The 20,822-nt window shown below is 45.5% G+C and overlaps 1 protein-coding gene across 3 annotated transcripts in view; it reads right to left on the bottom strand.

The window, feature by feature from the left end:
- The window catches only part of CFAP61 (cilia and flagella associated protein 61), a 1,725,308-nt gene that overhangs the window by 1,107,009 nt on the left and 597,477 nt on the right, over nucleotides 1-20,822 (bottom strand). For all 3 annotated transcript variants that reach the window (XM_069234340.1, XM_069234338.1, XM_069234339.1), the window contains one exon: nucleotides 9,306-9,434. In XM_069234340.1, the coding sequence (XP_069090441.1) occupies nucleotides 9,306-9,434 (129 nt within the window). The remainder of the gene's footprint in view (nucleotides 1-9,305; nucleotides 9,435-20,822) is intronic.

The following is a 20,822-nucleotide window of genomic DNA, read 5'->3' as shown; positions in this document are numbered from 1 at the left end:
GCTTACCAGCCCTCAGAGTAGACAGGATATGCTGACAGCACAGGCAGTTGATTGGAGGGTAGTACAGTCCACATGGTCCGCAGGGTTGATCTCTGCCAGATAGACTGGGGGCACATTCAATCAATGGGTAAGGCCTGTCAGTCCTGCCACTACCCACAATCAGCGTCCAGTGATAGGCAAAGAAGGACTTCAGCAGTGCAGTGTCCACCCCTGCCGGGGCCTGATAAAAAAAAGAGTATGTGCCAGTCAGCGAGAGGTCCTCTCTGCATGAGTTAGCGGCTAGGGCATACAGCCTCTGCCCTATGCCCACATGGCAGGCCGTAACAACGAGAGAGATCTCCACAAGCGTGTTATGGAGTGGAGGGGGCAGCTGCCTCGCTTGGTGCACCATCAGCGAAGCAGAGTCCGCTGTTTTTTGGGCCTTCGGGGAAGTTGGCAATAGTCAAAGTCCATAGCCTGATGTGATCCTCATGGCCCTGTGTTGTATCAAATGGGTAGTCTCCAGGAGCACAATCAGCAGGCAAACTATCTCAGGCAGAGCCGCAGTTATGTGAACCTCTGGTCGGCATGCAGGCGGCTCACTCACCACATTCACTCTGGCTCCACATCAGCTCTCTCCTGTTCTTCTGTGCGCTGTCACAACAGCCCCATTGATCTTGTGAGGAGGGGTACAAGTTCAATGACCGCAGCATCGGTGCGTCCCACAAGGAGACTTGACGGTCTGTAGCCAGTAGCACCACCGCTGATTACTCTCCATCTTAAATTAGACCCAGTAGGGGAGGCCTGCTGAGCAATTACTGCCCTCCTGCTCTGGGCCTCCTCCTACGGCACCTGTCACGATCACCGGCCTCTACCCAGGCAGCGCACACCTCACCTCTCAGCCGATAATCTCATCCATGCGCGAAGGGTCCATGGGTGGGGGGGTAGGTTGAGTGGTCCCTTCATCTCCAGGGCCTCCACGTGGCTGCCATTCCACACCGCAGCCAGGCACCTGTTTGCGCTCAGGTCACCTCCGCCTCCTCAGGTTCCACAAAGGAGGCTTACCAGTCTCATGTGGCCAGCACCTCATGAAAGAAGTCGGCGCGGCTCCAATTAGGCTGCCAAGGTGACACTCCCCCACCCCCTCCCCTGATTTTGGAGGGCTGCACGTCCAGATGATGGCATGTGCAGTCAGATCGCGAGCCAGGTGGCGGGAAATTACTTAGATGCCGCCCGCCATCTTGCAGCACCAAACCACACCCCCTGCTTCAGATTGTTTAGGTCCTGTGCAGGTCAAGGTTTTTCCTGGATTCTAGAGCAATTACCTTTACCACTTATCTTGCTGCTCCCTATGCTTCAGATTGTTTAGGTCCTGTGCAGGTCAGGGATTTTCCTGGATTCTAGAGCACTTACCTTTGCCACTTCTCTTCAGCTTCCCAGGCCAGCAACCAATATGCTTTCACTCTGCAGCTCTAGCTGGAAAGCTATTGGAAGGCATACTTTGATATGCATATTGGAGTCAAATAGGAAGTCATCCAATTCCAAGTTGATTTGCACAGTATCACTCAGGATGTTCGTTCCAGGGGAATGTAGATACCCCTAAACAGGTTCATATTAGCCACCAGAGGCCAGTTTTCAGGTTGTTTCCCTTGGACGTCTGGTCACACCATTGAAGAAACTGCACTCTTTTTGAATGCCTTTTGTTACTTCTTTTCAGCATCCAGATCAACTAACTCTTCTGCTACAATTATTAGGAGGTTACCCTCATGAAGCCGCCTCCGTTTTGTACAGATGTGCTACCAAATGAAATGCCTCTTTAATGAGGTCCACAGTCTCTCAATGCATTTGGTGGTATGGTGCAAGCAACTGAGGGTGGTTGTGTGAGACTCATTTTTGGGTGCATCCCTTACTTTTCTTCACGTTCTTAGATGAGTTTAAAGAGCATACACATTGATGTAGAAGGCAGGAACGTAAGTGGCAGCTCTCTTCTTCACTTGAAGATAAGGAGCAGCACAAAGAATGTGTGTTCAGTTAAAAATGTGCTATTAGACTAGCGAAGTCCTCTCCTACCTCACCACTAAGATCAAGTCGACCACAAACAGCCCACAAGAGTTTTTTTGAAGTGATTAAAAATCTCTCTGCCCAAACGTTCTCCGGAATTTTGCAATAAAATGGCAGATCATTTTCAGAACAAAATCCTGAGGCGTGTAGCTGGTTTTAAGCATGAGGAAGCCGGGTTCCTCTTAGAGCTGACAAAGCTACAAATAGCCCTCCAACATCTACTATGTCAGTTTTTCCCCTGGTCTCTGGCACCCAGATGAAGTAACTTCTCTGGCTGAATTCCAGTTCCCGGATGACCCTTGTCCACCTGTATTCTGCAGCTAGTCCCAGATCAGATATCCAGTTTTCTTGAAAAGGTCTACAATTGTGTTCTTCTTACTGGACTCTTTTCCCAATCCTGGAAGGAGGCGATTATGGTGCCCCTTAAAAAGAAGCCCACTGGAGACCCGGAGGATGTGAATAATCTGCACTCTTTTTATCTTCATCCTGAGCCAGCTAAAATATTAGAGAAATGTCTGAATTAAGAGATGATAACATTCCTAGAGTATCAGGATCTCTTGGATACTTCACAGAATGGTTTTCAGAAGGGTTACAGCACAGAGTCCACCATGTTTACTGCCACTGACACTATCCGTCAGCAGGTTGACCAGGGAGGTTCTGCCGTTCTAATCTTGTTAGATCTTACAGCTGTGTTCAATACGGTGTCCCCTCCCAGACTGGTACATAGATTGCACTAGGCTAGGTTTAGGGACACCGCCCTGGCTCTGATGGAATCTTTTCTTTCTAACAGATCTCGAACAGTGAGCTGTGGTCAGTTTAGGTCAGGTTATTTTCAGCTCCCTTGTGGGGTGTGTAAGGAAATGCCTCCTTGGCATGGTTACCCCCTGACTTTTTGCCTTTGCTGATGCCAAGTTATGATTTGAAAGTGTGCTGGGGCCTGCTAAACAGGCCCCAGCACCAGTGTTCTTTCCCTAAACTGTACCTTTGTCTCCACATTTGGCACAACCCTGGCATCCAGGTAAGTCCCTTGTAACTGGTACCCCTGGTACCAAGGGCCCTGATGCCAGGGAAGGTCTCTAAGGGCTGCAGCATGTCTTATGCCACCCTAGGGACACCTCACTCAGCACAGACACACTGCGTGCCAGCTTGTGTGTGCTGGTGGGGAGAAAATGACTAAGTCGACATGGCACTCCCCTCAGGGTGCCATGCCAACCTCACACTGCCTATGGCATAGATAAGTCACCCCTCTAGCAGGCCTTACAGCCCTAAGGCAGGGTGCACTACACCACAGGTGAGGGCATAGGTGCATGAGCACTATGCCCCTACAGTGTCTAAGCAAAACCTTAGACACTGTAAGTGCAGGGTAGCCATAAGAGTATATGGTCTGGGAGTCTGTCAAACACGAACTCCACAGCACCATAATGGCTACACTGAAAACTGTGAAGTTTGGTATCAAACTTCTCAGCACAATAAAATCACACTGATGCCAGTGTGCACTTTATTGTAAAAATACACCCAGAGGGCATCTTAGAGATGCCCCCTGAAAACATACCGACTCCAGTGTGGGCTGACTAGTTTTTGCCAGCCTGCCACACACCAGACATGTTGCTGGCCACATGGGGAGAGTGCCGTTGTCACTCTGTGACCAGTAACAAAGCCTGTACTGGGTGGAGGTGCTTCACACCTCCCCCTGCAGGAACTGTAACACCTGGCGGTGAGCCTCAAAGGCTCACCCCCTTTGTTACAGCGCCACAGGGCATCCCAGCTAGTGGAGATGCCCGCACCTCCGGCCACTGCCCCCACTTTTGGCAGCAAGGCTGGAGGAGATAATGAGAAAAACAAGGAGGAGTCACTGGCCAGTCAGGACAACCCCTAAGGTGTCCTGAGCTGAGGTGACTCTGACTTTTAGAAATCCTCCATCTTGCAGATGGAGGATTCCCCCAATAGGAATAGGAATGTGCCCCCCTCCCCTCAGGGAGGAGGCACAAAGAGGGTGTAGCCACCCTCAGGGATAGTAGCCATTGGCTACTATCCTCCCAGACCTAAACACACCCCTAAATTGAGTATTTAGGGGCTCCCAGAACCGAGGAAGATAGATTCCTGCAACCTGAAGACGAAGAAGGACTGCTGACCTGAAGCCCTGCAGAGAAGAAGGAGACACCAACTGCTTTGGCCCCAGCCCTACCGGCCTGTCTCCCCACTTCAAGTAAAACTGCAACAGCGACGCATCCCCCAGGGTCCAGTGACCTCTGAAGCCTCAGAGGACTACCCTGCATCTAAAAGGACCAAGAAACTCCGGAGGACAGCGGCCCTGTTCAACAAAACTGCAACTTTGCAACAAAGAAGCAACTTTTAAAGACCACACGTTTCCCGCCGGAAGCGTGAGACTTTCCACTCTGCACCCCACGCCCCCAGCTCGACCTGCGGAAAACTAACTCTACAGGGAGGACTCCCCGGCAACTGCGAGCCCGTGAGTAGCCAGAGTTGACCCCCCTGAGTCCCCACAGCGACGCCTGCAGAGAGAATCCAGAGGCTCCCCCTGACTGCGACTACCTGCTTCAAGGAACCCGACGCCTGGAAAACACTGCACCGCAGCCCCCAGGACCTGAAGAAACCGAACTCCAGTGCAGGAGCGACCCCCAGGCGACCCTCTTCCTAGCCCAGGTGGTGGCTAACCCGAGGAGCCCCCCCCTGTGCCTGCCTGCATCGCTGAAGAGACCCCCGGGTCTCCTCATTGAATCCTATTGAAACCCCGACGCCTGTTTGCACTCTGCACCCGGCTGCCCCTGTGACGCTGAGGGTGTACTTTCTGTGCCTTCTTGTGTCCCCCCCCGGTGCCCTACAAAACCCCCCTGCTCTGCCCTCCAAAGACGCAGGTACTTACCTGCTGGCAGACTGGAACCGGGGCACCCCTATTTCCATTGAAGCCTATGTGTTTTGGGCACCACTTTGACCTCTGCACCTGACCGGCCATGAGCTGCTGGTGTGGTAACTTTGGGGTTGCCTTGAACCCCCAACGGTGGGCTACCTTGGACCCAACTTTGAACCCTGAAAGTGTTTTACTTACCTGTGAACTTAACCTTTACTTACCTCCCCCAGGAACTGTTGATTTTTGCAGTGTCCACTTTTAAAATAGCTTATTGCCATTTTTGCCAAAACTGTACATGCTATTGTGATAATTCAATGTTCCTAAGATACCTCAGTGAAATACCTTTCATTTAAAGTATTGTTTGTAAATCTTGAAACTGTGGTTCTTAAAATAAACTAAAACTAAGAAAATATATTTTTCTATATAAAAACCCATTGGCCTGGAATTGTCTTTGAGTGTGTGTTCCTCATTTATTGCCTGTGTGTGTACAACAAATGCTTAACACTACCCTCTGATAAGCCTACTGCTCGACCACACTACCACAAAATAGAGCATTAGAATTATCTCTTTTTGCCACTATCTTACCTGTAAGGGGAACCCTTGGACTCTGTGCACACTATTTCTTACTTTGAAATAGTATATACAGAGCCAACTTCCTACAGGGTGCCTCAGGTTTCTTCGCTTATCCTGACTTTGTTCAATCTTTATGTGGCCCCCTTTGCTAAACTGATCCAATCCTTTGGCTTCCAGGTGTTGCTATATGCTGAGGACAAATAAACCATTGTATCTTTCTCTGACAATATACTTGGGGAGGTAGAGAAGTTCAAACAGTGCATGGTTGCTATCAATCATTAGATAAAAGAGAACTGGCTTAAACTGAGATCCTGGTCTTTGGTGAGATCCTGGTCTTTGGTGAACAACATTTTTACAAGCTTATCACTTGGCGCACTGACTACTGCAATGCTCTGTATCTCAATATCAACAGAGGTAACCCAAACAGACTCCAGTTGATTCAGTATGGAGTTGCCTGTCTGATTGTGGGTATCCCTAGATGTCAGTCAATCAGAGAAGGGATTTGATCTGTGCATTGGTTGCTAAATGTGCCCAGTTCAAAGCTATGTTTGGTTCACAAAGCTCTTAATGGTCACCAGGCCTCTGTAGCTGAGAAGAGCCTTTATATGGTATATGCCCAAGAGACAACTGAGGTCTGCCTCTCTAAAAAAGGTAGAGGTTCCGATGTTAAATGAAAAAATAGTCAATTTCTGTTCCTAGAACCCTTTTACCTCTCCAATCATTCTTTAACCATATTTTTGCCTTGGACACTATAAACCACTCCGCTACTTTTATTTGGGTTGGCACTCTACAAATACTAGATACATGTACACCTCAATCCAGAAGAACATTATCCCACTCACATGAGGCTCAAATCTGCAACTCACCTCCTCGCTGTAGCTCCGCCAACCAGTATCAGGAAAAGCAGTCTTAGCTAACTAAAACGAACTAAAAAGTCTCAACAAAGGCAAAGGCAGGCTGACATCAAGAAATCGTGTTACCAGCAATTGGTAAAAAAAAAAAAATAGAACAACCTGGTATTACTGACCATGAAAATGCCCCAAAATGCTAAATGTGAGGAAAAAGGCAACCCAAACATTTACTGGCGAACGTACAAAGGTGTTATGTCTAAACATCATTCCATAATTTCAGAAAAAAAGAAAAATGAAGAAAGTCAAAATAACCTGGTCTTCTGGTAGACTTTATGATAACAAAAGACTAAAGCACTGCTTTCACAATGTCGTGAGGTAAGCGACAGTGCCCAACAAAATAACATGATTCAATATCTGCTTCTTGCCAACAGTAGGGAATAGAGCGACTCATGTGGATTCCCCACCAGAGGAACTTCAAATCCACTTTTTAAAACGTAGACAGCTTTATTTTCTAGCAGACACTTGAGTGAAACATTACCGTGATTATTTTAAAAAATATCCCTTGAGTAAAAGCAGGTTAAAATTATATCTGTGCACTATATTACAATCATGCCTACTAGAAGTGGAGTACAAACTGCACTCACTTCTGTGTTTTTTACGGCTAGGTATTTGCCCTTGCAATCCATGGCACTAACGGCCACAATTAATGTTTGCACAAGTTATTCACCATTTTAAGCCCCGAACAGGAAATTGGGTGCAAAAACACTGCTAGTATTTCAGGCACAAGCTATTTGCATAAGAGTGTTTTGCACCATTTACTAGTTCATATAAATATCCCCTTATAAGTAAAGTAAGAGGGCGTGTGGTAGATGTAAATTCAAAAGGCGGTCAAAATAAGCAGATTTTATCAAATTTTGAAAGCTGATATGTGTATATTATATTCAAATTCAGGGTTGGGGCAAGGTTTTTTTTACAATCTAGGCAAAGAACATTCGCCTATCCTATGCCTCCAGAATGTTGCAAAGTTTTCTGGTTTTGCATTTTGCCTTAGTAATTGTTCGAGTGCAATCAGGAGCACTTCCAAGAAACTGCATCGATAGGAATCATGAAATTACACAGCAAACAGCAACATTTGAATTTTAAACTTTTAGAAACATTAAGAATACATGATGCAGTAGAAACAGTAGTGGATGAGACTTGAAACAGTACAATAACCAATATTTTGTTCCTTATGGTAGTCTTCAGTTGCACAGAAGAGGTTTGAAGGCAGTTCTGAATAGAGGTATGCAGTGTACAGGATGGGGACTAATAGATAAAAGGCTTGTGATTAGAGAGGTTTTTGGAGCGAGAGATGATTGACAAATGTGTGGATGGCTGTTTTATGAAATGCTTTGAAGGCTCTACAAATCCCACAGACTGACAGATAACCAGCCAATTTAGTGGTAGCAGTAGTAGGTAAGAGACCATTTGTAGCCAAATTAAATACTTTTCTTGGTAAGAGGAGTAGTAGAGTGTGATGTGGAGCAAATGGATGACAATCTGTTTTAGCTTACTCATTACTATGGCAGTTTTGGTGATTTGAAATTAGAGGCACGGTCACACTGTCTCGATGTTCAGGTGTTGGACTCTAGTTGCCAGGGCTGTGTTAGCGATAAATGATTATGGTAATGATAAATGATTCCAGGCGCATGGTGAAGACAATCTCAAGGTCTGTAATGAGGAAGGGAGAAGATTGGGATAAACGTGATGGTGGAAATGAGATGGGTAGGCAGGTAGGTTGCAGGAAAGTAAACTATTTCAGTTTTCAATGAACACAGCATGGGTAAACCTAGAGCCACCCAAGGATGAACGGCTATGAGGCAGGCTCCATATAGGAGCTCAGTAGTGAGAGTCATAAAGGAGTTAAGATGAGAGCATGTCACCACAGAGGCTTTAGGAGAAACACAGAGGACACGATAACAACAGTGGTCGCAATATGGAGAGGGGAAAGGGGCACTGGACAACTTATCAGCCTACTGCAGGCGGTCGGGAGCTGATGCCTGGAACCACCTTGTCTATATTTCATTAGGAATGTCATATTCCTTTCTATCTACATCACAACGCTTTTTGTTACAATATGATAGAGCAAAGCTGTGTGTTTACCAAAAAGACCAAATTTCTATTGCTTTTAAATGAGAGCATTAGAAAGTGACATCAGTACTTCGATTAAATGACAAAATATTTCTGAAAAGATAAGCACCATTTGCAATAATGGCTCTTAATCCATAATCAGTCACGTGGCATCCTCTACCAGGCATGAACGTCATTGAGAAATATGTGCATGTACAATAGCACACTTTTAGCACATTTGCAAAATTTCCGAAGCATTTCAGAAAGAGAAATTCAGAGACTCCATATGTGGAATATGTCAGTCTTACAATCCAATTATTCCTGACATTTAGTTTTGTTATTGTTGATGCATTAAAAAAAAAACACCGGCTGCTTGTTGACGGCGTGCAGGACGGGCGCCTGAGGAGCGCTGGCAGGTTTTCTCCAAGAGCTTTTTTCATAAAAGAGTGCCAGTAGATTGTGCTCTTGAGAGCAAAGGATGAAACCGGCGCGAGAAAAAAAAAAATGAGGAAGCAAAGGCTGAGTGCAGTGTACATCAAAGAAGCTTAATTCTACGGTGACTGCTCTTGTACCAGTGGCAAAGTATTCTCAGCAGAACCATTGCAAATCATCGGGATTGAACTTTCCTGTTGGCAAATATGCTGTAATGGCGGCGGGTCCTCAGGCGAGGCGTCACCAGGCCGGCTTTGACAACAAGGTAGACTAGAGCGCAGGGGAGCTTAGCCTGTAAGGGTATGAACGCCATGTTCCCTGTAATTAAGAAGCAGCCTATTCAACACTAAGACAGTAATGTCATCCCATCTGCCAAGGCCTGCGCTGGCTGGCAGCGCGCCCCTGCGCCTGCTGCTGCTTCTGTTACCCACCTGATCCTTGGAGACCCGCTTTGATGGAGCGTTTATGCCAAGCTTTTCCAGTGGGTAGACAATCTGTCGTCGCGGTCGCACGGGAACCATGTAATGAAGGGCAGATGTCAGGGAATGGGCGTAGGGATTCTGGAAGAGAAAGACAGCAATCTTTGATTAGCGCGGGAAATGTCAGCGGCGTGTCGCGTGCGCCCGCTCTCTAGATTTGCAAACACAGGTTTCTTCGCCGGGTTGGCGGAGCGCGCAAGAGATAAAAATGTGCAAATAAACAAACGTACTCTTAGAGCAGAGGAATGAATTGCAGATAATGCCTGACACTAATGAAGATAATTATGAGAGTAATTACATTACTATCTCAGTGGGAATGACAGATAAACAAGTGCTTTGGTTTATAGGATTTTTCAGCGCAAGCATCTTCCCCAAGAGGATATCCGCTCCACAGCAATCATAAATCAGTCTGATTTGACCTCATTAAGCGGTGATATCTGCTTTCTGTTAACCTTTCCTTGCTTGCTACAAGATACTCTACGAGGACCCGTCACAAAGCCCTGCCTGCCAAGCAGATGCAGCATAACAGAGAGCAGAATAAAACAACGGTGGGCAAAAGTATTACCTTACCTCTCTTTCATCCAGGGAGCTTCAACCATAAGCTCTGTGAGCATTTACTATTTAGAAACAACAATTAGAACTTCATTCAACTTAGTCGGAAAATCGGCTTTATTCAGTAATGCCTAATAAAGTTAAGGGATCACAAACAAAATGTTGCTAAAGTCGTTTATAATTCAGAGCACACTGTTCAATAAGTACAACTTAACAGTTCATTATTTCTAATGTTATTCAATGAACTTCCCGTGATCTGTACACTCCAGGAATTTCCTTCTTTATTGAGTTTTTCAGTCAACAGGTTGGCTACCTAGCGCCCCCTAAGCCTGTGACCTTCTCGAGGCTGGAATAAGCTAAACTCAATAGGTGCCACGTTAAAAGTAAGTTGTAGGGCAAGACAGGGTCTTGGGTGCAAACTCTAACCGCTGGCAAATCATCTGAGAGAAAAACACAACAACTAACAATCATGTTCTCTCCTCTGCAGATGAGAGCAAACCATACCCCCTGAAACCAGGAGTAAAAATCACTGTTATCACACACCCTCATCTTCTGATGTTGCCATCTCAGTATGTTTCCAAAATCTTATCACATCTTTGCAACCACTGCCAAAACCTCTAGTCTACACCATCACCCCCCTACTCTCTACCCATTGCATAACCATGCCCCAGTCCTGTCTCGTCAACCTGGATTTCGATCCTACTTCTCTAAAAGTTTCATGAACAGATCGTCCCATTTCACTGTCCTCTTCATCCTTCAATACCCTTCAACCGGCCTTTTCTCCCTCCATTCTGTAAATCCAACATGCGTCCAATAAAGCTAATTAGCCCCCTAACCATCACACTGCTAACTCTTCCCTTATGAGATCTTATTATGCCTGACCTCATAATTCAACCACTCCCTCCTATTCATTGCTTAAACAAAATGTTTCAAATCTGCTGTGTCCAACAATTGTAGATTGCTACTGTTGGTCCTCCTTCTCCCTCCGATTTCTGCCACTCAAGTCAAATCCTGTTCTTCTCCACAACCCACATCTGGGCCGCTAAAGATACAAGAGAGCGGTGTGGTAATGTCATTACAAAACAATACTATGCAAAACAATGCTGGACAGCTTGTCTTCAGTTGACTCACGGTCTACCTCTCCAAGTTCAATAGTTTCTACCATCTCCAATCTGGTTTCCATGCACATTACTCCACTGTAAACCATGCTCCCTCATATTTCAGTCTCATCGGCTGTCATCATAAACAGATACCTTCCATCTTCACTCTCCTATCCACTGCATTCGAGACAGCAGAACACCCTGCTTAATTCTGACCCACTCTACTTTTGGAGTTAAAGGTTCAGCTCTTTTTTATCTTACACACTCTGACCTATCTTTCAATGTCTCATGGTATTCATATTTAAAGAATTAATAATCAGCATTAGAAGAAGGCTGCAGTGATGTTCAACTCCATCAGAACAAATTAAATCTATTTTCTGTGCTTACGGTATGGACACTCTGGGTACATCTGTTTCTACCCTGATGACACTCTGACTCCAACCCCACCCACTATATATATATATATATATATATATATATATATATATATATATATATATATATATATATATATATGTTCTTCAATGTGTTATATTTGACTTGAATTCTTCATATTCATTACAGCCACTGTTACTGAGCATCAACAATTCAAATTCATTTTCACCTCAATCTCTTCAGAGCAGGGCCCTTTGGAACAGTCAAGCCGTGAGCAGACTCTAGCTGTAAGATCCTTTCATTCGGGCTGCCTCTGCACTCTCACCCTTGGACAAGGCCATCAACATCTCCAGCACATTCCATTCAGTTTCTACAGGGCCAAGCATGCTTGTTTATAATGATGCACACACACATACTATTAACCCTGGTGTTTATAGCAATCCATAGCACTGCTTCAAAATACATAAGGGGAAATAAGAGGAGGATACGTGGAACATCTATCTAAAGATGACAGGCAAAGATGAATGAAAAGATGATTTCGAGAAGGACTGAGGTTTTAGCAGGCAGAAGGGGACTGGGCCTAGGATCGAGCTTTATGGGTCAAGATCTGAAATAGGATAGCGGCTGGAGAATGAAGAGCATCAGGAAAGGGAGGAAGGACGGTCGTGCTTTCTTTTACCAATGTTCTTAGATCTTGTTTCCATCTTGGGCAATAAAATATATTAAAATTCATTTCTGGACACCCCCTTCTTGAAGCAGCACGTCTTGGCAGTGAAGTAGCCCTTTTACTTTCAAAGCACCGGCACTCTATGTGCATGCTTATGCCAGTTCCTGTCCCAGTTCAGCATTACGTGGTATTCCTACAATACGTGGGAGTATTTCGTACGTGATGTCAGCGCTGCTGGTGCTTAGAACCCGACGCTGTGTTGTAGCACTCTAGGTTCTAGCCCAGTAGGCTACAGATCCCCATGGTTATAGTGCATAATTAGTGAACTGTTTAAGTCAATCTTGAGTTGTGATTGTCTACAGTTAGGGTGTCATTCTGATAATGTTGAGGGGTTGGTATTCCAGTTCGAAATTGTAGTTGTGAAACTTCTGGCCGTAAAACGTGATTCACATCCAAGGAATGTCTTGTTAGGTGGAGAGTCCATATCGTTTTAAACCGGACATTTTGTATTTGGTATGTTGGCTCAGTCAGTGAGGTTTTCTTTACCACTCTACAAGAATATCATAACTTCCCTTTGCTTGTGAGCATTTTAATAGGTACAGCATTAAGTTGACACTGGCACTTTAGCATTTCATATACAACCAGGGCAGCAAAGAGCATAGACTCGGAAAGGCACTTAGAAGAAAATGGTTAGCTGTAAAAACTGGGCATACACAACAGATGTGCTCTTGATACTTAGACAGTTCATTAGGCCACTTCACTAAAGCTTTGTGTGATCAGAAGCCCTCCCATGACATTCCCACTACCAGTTAACTGTAGGCTTCAAACAATTCAATACACTGCAGCTTCCATTCACATGACCCTGGCTTATTCAGCCTCATTTCTCCTGTCATTACTTTGCCTAGTAGTTGCAAAGCTCAATTCATTTTGCAAGGCCCACAGAGACTTGAACATGCGTCATTCCTTCAATTCTCTGAAATACCTCACTGCTCAATCCAGAGACCTACATTCCTCCACTGATGAGCATCTTCAAGTGCAGAATTACGAGCGCAGGCAGTACTTACTGCCAGTTATGCTGGTTGGCATTTTGGGCAGCAACGGAGGGCTTCCACTTCTGTCTGTCATGTCAGGCAAGTTTCTATACTATGCCCTAGCAGTGCTTAAGGGGTCCTTCATTTCTGTCTTGTAGAAGGCTCTCAGTCATGTACTTATTTAACACCCCCTGGCTCGTCCTGAGTGAGGGCACAGTCACTCTGGAGTGCAGTGTCCAGTGTCCAATAAATAATGGACTACTACCTACATTTACAACCTTATGCCGATTTGCCTAAAAGAATGTTGAGGTTCACAGGTAAATGTCCCATGATGCCCCCCAAGAATGTAGGAAGGAGAAAGGAAGGGATTCTAGCTCATTATGGATCTCCTTAATGAATGACCAGTAGAGTGCCAAGCAGCTTCTGTCTTGAAGAAGGCTCTTAAGAATCTACTTATTTAACACTCCTTGGCTCAGCCTGAGTGAGCGCATAAACACTTTGGAATGGTATTGCTAGTGGAATATTATACATATTACAAGTGTGCGTATATGTGTGGGTATGTGTGCACACATGTGTATATATATATATATATATATATATATATATGTGTGTGTGTGTTATAACAGGCACTCTTTAGAAGAAGATTTGTATTAATGAGGGATTCCAACACTGTTCCTTCTGCACTAGGTCATGTCAGAGTCCTTGCTTAACTTCCTTAAAGGCGTCAAAAAATAAATAAATAAATGCTTTTTTTTTTTTTTTTTTTAAACAGTTGCTTCTCCAGCACCCACTTTTTCAGGAAAGATGAGGACTGAATGTCTCAACAGGCTGGGTAGGGCATTGCACGGATCCCCCTTAGTGTTATTGGTGGAACAGTTAGACAGATGACGCAGGAATATTCTTCTGGTTGACCACAAGCCTAATCTTGTCTTGCATCATTGGCAGCGGTATTCAACCAGACCTTGCGCTGAACAAAAGGGTAGGGCCATGGCTTTAAAACAAACCACTGTTCAATCCTCAGTTCAAACTGTAGTCAGTTAATGCCAAAGCATGGTCCAACTTTCAAGGAGTTATGAGGGAACCCTTATTAGTAAGAGGTGCGTCTTGTTTCGAGGGAGGTTCATTGACTATGGTCAGGAGCATAGAGCTGCCAATACTAGAACCATTGCTGAATGGGGGTGGGGGCCTTTGAGGAAGGTTCTCAGCCGCCTTCAAGGGCCACAGGACTTTGTAGCAGGTGCATTCGTGCGTACGATCATTCGCTCCTCCAAGCTCACTGTGGACCTCCTTTTTAATAGGCGGAAGATCCAGCATTCAAATTGCCACATAGTGTATTTGTTATGATGACCTTACTTGCCTCAGATTGAAAGAGTGCATGGTCACTTCAGGTGGGAGTACTCGACAGGCACACAAAAGGCGTCTCTTACATATATGGCAGGGATATATAAGTCAATGGTACAGCAGGAGGGCAGCTGAGGAAACTAGGAAGGGCGATCAGTTAGCCTTAGAACTCTGCTACTGACCACATCAGGACAAGTGTGCGTGTCGATTTGAACATATGCTTGACAGTTTTTGGTAGGCTGGCCTACACACGGGTGAGCTGCGCATGGGTGGTGTGAGCACTACTAGTTGCTCCTGGGCCACTCCTTGATGATATCTGGTCCAGAATCATTGTTAAGACTCACTAAGTTCACCCTTCGTTAGGAGGGAGAGAGGGTCATTCCCTAATTCCCGCGATAATGGAGCTTCACCCTGTGGCAGGAATCGGAAGTGGTAAAGCCTGAGTCAGAAGGGCCTTATGCCACTTAACATGATGTAACTGCAAAATGACTTGCACTGCTTTTATATGACTAATGGTATTTATTTTATCTCCTTTCAAATCTGATGATTAGGTCACATGGCTAAAGCCAGTGCTTGGATCCTTGTTCACGCCTCCAGGTGGCATTTGAAGTCAACTTTGGCAGCTACAGCCTCGGGCAGTCATCACCATACGCATAGGTGGCAAATGTTTTTTTTAGCAATTCTTAGAGGATATTCCTGACGCGTGAACTGAGGAGTATACTAAGTCTGTTATTTCATGGTCTCAGGTTGTCCTGGGGAGTTGTTTCTAGGTGGCACCTAGCAGCAGGCTAGAATAAGATGGTCTGGCCATTTGAAGGCAGCACATTTGTCCTTGCACAGTGATGTGGTTCATTGGTTAGCCTGGGGGCTACAAGTCTGGTATGAAGCCCGTGGAGGGCATCAGCTACATGGCAGTTCTTGCAGAACTAAGTAACAGAATCTGGGGGGAGCCCTGGTTGGTCGGAAAACCACCCAGGCCTGTGGTGGAGGAGGAGGAGTCATGTTTGGCCACTAAAAACAGGTAGACAACATTGGCATCAAGAATATGTGTAGGCGAATTTAGGATGGAATTGGATTTTTAAGCATTTAGCTCAATCTGGAGCAGAGGTACTGCGGTCACTACTGGAAGGCTGGGGACGCCCGCTACCGCAACTGTACATAGCCAGCAGGGGTACTCCATTACTAGGCCCTGGGGATATGGTGGGCTGGTATAGGTACCAAGGCATGGCCTGGTTGGCCAAGGCCACCTCCCAATGGGTGCCAGTGGGAATCCCTGTATTGGATAGCTCTGGCATGGTTGTTTGGGGGTACAGCTGTTATGCTGGCCCAAGCTCCCTCTGTCTTGAGGGGGCAAGTGAGTTTGCCTTGTAGAAGACAAATTATGGAGGGACCAGCAAGGTGTTGCCCTGGGTCCAAGTCAATTTACGTCAATTAAATCAGTCAGCACCACAAGGGCCTGTGGGGTGGTCAATCATGACTACTTAACTTGATATGAAATTCCATGTATTCATGTATTAGCTATGGAGTATTTGCTAGGAGATTTTATGTATTAGATACACCCATGCAAAAAGTATGCTGTACTATACTTATCATGGTATTTATATTCAGAACAAAATATTTGTCGTGTTTATGAATTGTAATAAATACGGCCGGAGAAGGTTATATTCTCTAACGCAAGAAAATGTGCTTGCATTGGGTCCTTCCTGTATAATTTGCCATATGAAGGGTGAGTAATTGTATGACTGGTTGGGGTACGACCGGTCTCGCTGTAGTCCCCCACCTGAGGGAATGAAGTGAAAATATGGTAGCCTGCAGAGGCTTAAGGGTGAGGAGCATTTATTTTTAGGGTTAAAACGCTGTAGATTAAAAGCAGAGTTAGTAGACACAGGTGCAAAGGAAATCATGAAAAGACATCCGATTTGAGAGGACATGGGAAGAGAGAACTGGTGGTTTGGTGATTTGGGGACTGAGGAGGTCACACGGTGCATATAAAGAGCTGGCTCTTTTGATTATGAACATTAAAAAATCATCATGATCTTATTCAGCGTTTTCAATCTTCAAAGGGTGCTTCATTATTTTTTCTATGCCAGACCTTAGCTCTTCCTCCTCACACTGAACATAAAGAATTGAAAAAATTGAATTTATCACTGTTCCTAATAAGTGATATTCTTGAATTAGAATATCACAGATATGAACCAGTATGGCTCTACATGAACATGCAAGTTGCTACGGATTAAGCCAGTTGATGAGAATAAACAGTCATTAAGGCACTGTTTCTGCTAAAAGTAATATTATTGATAGTGGACAATCTGAAGACCATGTGTCCGGACCTGTGCATGCAAAAGAATGATTTACATGTATGCTATTAATACATCATATGAAACTTGTCATGTATTCGATTTCTGTGCATTTATTGCTTCACATGTTTATTTATGTTTGCCTAAAATTAATATAGTATAATACTTCTGGACTTTCTAAATCTCGGACGGTATTCCAAAGTTTTATCAATTCAATTTTCTCAGAAAATTTGAATTTGTGTTGTTCTATGTAGTGGTAGTACATCAAAAACTTTTTTAGAAAGTCCTTCAACATTTGTACAGTAATCTTGTGGCAGGTACACCTAAATAAAATAGAAATGTGAAAGGTTTTGTGGATTTAAGTGAACTTCAATTGTTGTGTCAATGAATCAGAGCTACATTTACAGACTAGCTGAATTCAGTTTTTTTATAATAAACAATTTATTAATGATTATTAATGTTTTTCATCTAACACTATGGTGATCATTATGAACATGGCGGTCTGGACCGCCACGCCGGCGGTCATTACCGCCAACAGCATGGCGGTCCAGACCGCCATATTCTGAACATGGTAGTGAACTGGCTGCAAAGAAGCCAGTTTACTACCACCCACTGCCAGGCCACAGTCCACTGCTGAGCTGACTATGAGCACATTCGGCCCGGCGGTGGAGGCAGGACAGGGGGTGGGATTACGATCCCTATTCCACCAGGGATTCCCTGGCAAATTACCCCGCCAGGGAATCCCTGGCAGAATGCATACGGGTGACAGGAATCATCATTCCTATCACCTGTATGTGACATGCCTGGCCCCCTCCCTCCCTTCCCACTACACCTACCCACCCCCCAAACCCCTAGAACAGCCCCCATCCCCAAACTCTGAAAACCGACCCTCCACCCCCAAAAACCCATGTAGGTCCTCCCACCCCGACCCTCACCATCCCCCACCCCTACATACAGGTCCCCCAAACCCCAACCCCCCACATCCACATTCACGGACATGAACACATGCCTACATGCACCCAGACATACATGCACCCAGACACACATCCCCCACCAGACACCTACGCACATCCCCGTGCACCCACACCCTCCTACACACATTCCCTCTCCCCCCTTCCCTTTCAGACAGCACTTACCTTATCCATCGCGCTGCTCTGTGAGGGAACGGGCTCCCTGGATGCTGCTCCTCTGCCATCGCCTCCTCTCCATACGTCGCCACGCCAAAAACTGCTTCATAATAGGCATGGGATGTAGGGAGTAATGTGGCGGTGAGGGTGGAGCAGCATCTACCCCGCCAACTATTGCCAGCATGGTGGGCCTTACCACCACCAATGGCGGTGAGCCACCATGCGTCCTTATTTGGCGAGTCTTTTGTTGACCGCTGGCACGGTAGATGGCAGGGCAGCTCGCCATCTTAATAATGAGGGCCTATGTGTTTAAAAGGGGCAAAACCTCAAGCAAAGTTTTTATTGTAGTGGATAAGCAGAAATAGCCTTTAGGAAGTATAAGGTTTTCACCAGTCCCTCAGAATTATATTTTTTAGCATTAGATAGTGCTGCAACTAAATCTTGATGCAATTTAACAGTATATCTGTCAAAACCTAAGTTTGTCTCTCATATTTCTTTAGATTGTAAGCAGTTTCTTAGGAGAAAGCATACTTGCTGTTAGGAGCTGATTTTACATTTGAACTCAAACAGAAATCTTCAAATCTGATGCTGTATCGGTATCATAAAAGCCAACTGGCATGTGTCCCTATTTTCTATTACTTATATTCCAAGATTTGTACTATTGTGTTAGATGTCTGACCTTATTATTACCCAGAAGAGAGCCATTCTATGAATAGAAAACCATAAATTAATTCCACTGAAGTTACTGTCTTGGTAACATTCCTTTCTGGTTTACGCAGAGGAACCTATGATACTGATTTTCCTTTTGATATCAATACTTTGAAAGTATGGTTCGATTAGCAAATGTCAAGAGCAAACTGTAGCATAGTGTTATTTCTCAATTACTACTGGTCAAACAGGATTTTCATCAGCTATGGAACAATACTGTAATTAATGGGACTGTTGTACAAGTTACTTACCTTTGGTAATGATATATCTGGTAGAGACATATTCTGGTTGCAGATACCTTACCTTTGAATTCCCCCAGGCGTCAGTCTGGATCTGAGATTGTTCTTCGAGCAGTACCTCTGCGCACCGTCAGGTGGCGTCGGTCGACTCCACAGGCGTTGTTGGCGTTGCGGTCGCCGTGATGAAGTCGCAGTCGTATATAGGCGCCAACCCGGCATGCTGACGTCAGTTTCTTTTCACACCTTTCAACACCAGTAGTACGGAACTATGAAGAACAATGGAATAGTGCGCCAAAACGAAGGTCTTTAAAGGGAAGTTCCTGTCCCTAGAAATCAGTTTGCAGTGCAGGGAGGATGGGCGGGTTGGTAAGGAATCTGCAACTAGAATATGTCTCTACTAGATATATCATTACAGAAGGTAAGTAACTTGTACATCTGATAGAGACTTCTAGTTGCAGATTCCTTACCTTTGAACAGATACCCGAGCAATACCATCCCCGGTGGTGGGCTGCAAACCAAGATCACACCAAGAAGTCCAGCAGGACCGAACAGCCAAAGTAGCTGTCCCTGCGGACCTAACTGTCCAGGCAGTAGTGTCTAGTAAAAGTTTGCAGAGATGCCCATGTTGCTGCCTGACATGTCCAGGACTGGAACGTCCTGTGCTAGCGCTGTGGTAGCAGCAGTACTCTGGTGGAGTGAGCACGCAAGCCTTCAGGGGGTTGCTTCTTAGCCAGAGCATAGCACATTTTGCTGCATAACAGCACCCATCTTGAAATGGTCCTCTTCTGCACCACCTTCCCCTTCTTTGCACCCACATATCCCACAAAGAGTTGATCGTCCACCCGGAAGTCTTTGGTACGATCAAGGCAGAACACCAATGTTCTTTTGGGATCCAGGCACTGGAGCCTCTCCTCTTCATGTGAGGGATGTGGGGGTGCATTAAAGGTAGGCAAAGTGATGGACTGCCAGACATGGAAGGGTGTCACTACTTTAGGTAAAAAAGAAGCCGTTGTGCGAAGTACCACTTTGTCAGGGTGTATTGCCAGGAAAGATGGTTTAGATGAAAGAGCTTGGAGCTCACTTACTCTCCGGGCACAGGTGATGGAAACTAAGAAGACAGTTTTGATGGTTAAGAGCCGTAAAGGGCAGTTGTGAAATGGCTCGAATGGGGCACACATAAGATATGTTAAGACTAGGTTCAGATCCCATCTGGGGCACGATGAATGGGATAGGAGGAAAAAGATGTGTGAGGCCTGTAAGAAACCTCTCAACAATGGAAGATTTGAATAAAGAAGGTTGATCTGGTAACCTCAAGAAAGCAGAGATAGCAGACAGCTATCCCTTAAGGGTGCCCAGGGTAGAGCCTTGCTGGGCAAGGGAAAGTAGAAAGAGAAGAACTTGAGAGAGAGGAGCAGATAGAGGATCGACAGATTTGTCGATGCACCATGCCACAAATTTATTCCGACAAGCATATACAGTTTTGGTTGAGAGACGCCTGGCTGCCAAGATGACGTTACAGACTTTGGGTGGCAAGTCATAATACGTCAACTGTCGCCACTCAATCTTCACACAAGGAGCCGGAGGGTGGAAAGGTTCAGGTGGATGACCCTCCCCTGTTTCTGCGACAGAAGATCCTCCCGAAGAGGCAGTCTAATCGGAGGAGTTATGGCTATGCTCAAGAGCTCAGGATACCAGACTCTTCGTGCCCAGTCCAGAGCCATCAGGATTACTTGGGCCCGGTCTTGCCTGATCTTCTTCAGAACTCTGGGCAGAAGTGGTATGGGCGGAAAAGTGTACAAGAGACCCGAGTTCCACTCGTGATGAAAAGCGTGCCAAGCGAGTGCCGCCTTGGAAACTCTAACACGCAAAACAGCTGACATTGCATGTTCTCTACGGAGGCGAACAAGTCTAACCAAGGTTCTCCTCACTGAAGGAGGAGACCGTGCGCCACCTCCGGATGGAGACGTCATTTGTGACTGAATACGCATTGTCGGCTGAGTCTGTCTGCTCTGGCGTTCAGGGAGCCTGCCAG

The sequence above is a fragment of the Pleurodeles waltl genome, chromosome 5 (assembly GCF_031143425.1).
Source record: "Pleurodeles waltl isolate 20211129_DDA chromosome 5, aPleWal1.hap1.20221129, whole genome shotgun sequence".
NCBI classification, from domain to species: domain Eukaryota; kingdom Metazoa; phylum Chordata; class Amphibia; order Caudata; family Salamandridae; genus Pleurodeles; species Pleurodeles waltl.
This window is presented reverse-complemented; position numbering and strand designations above follow the sequence as displayed.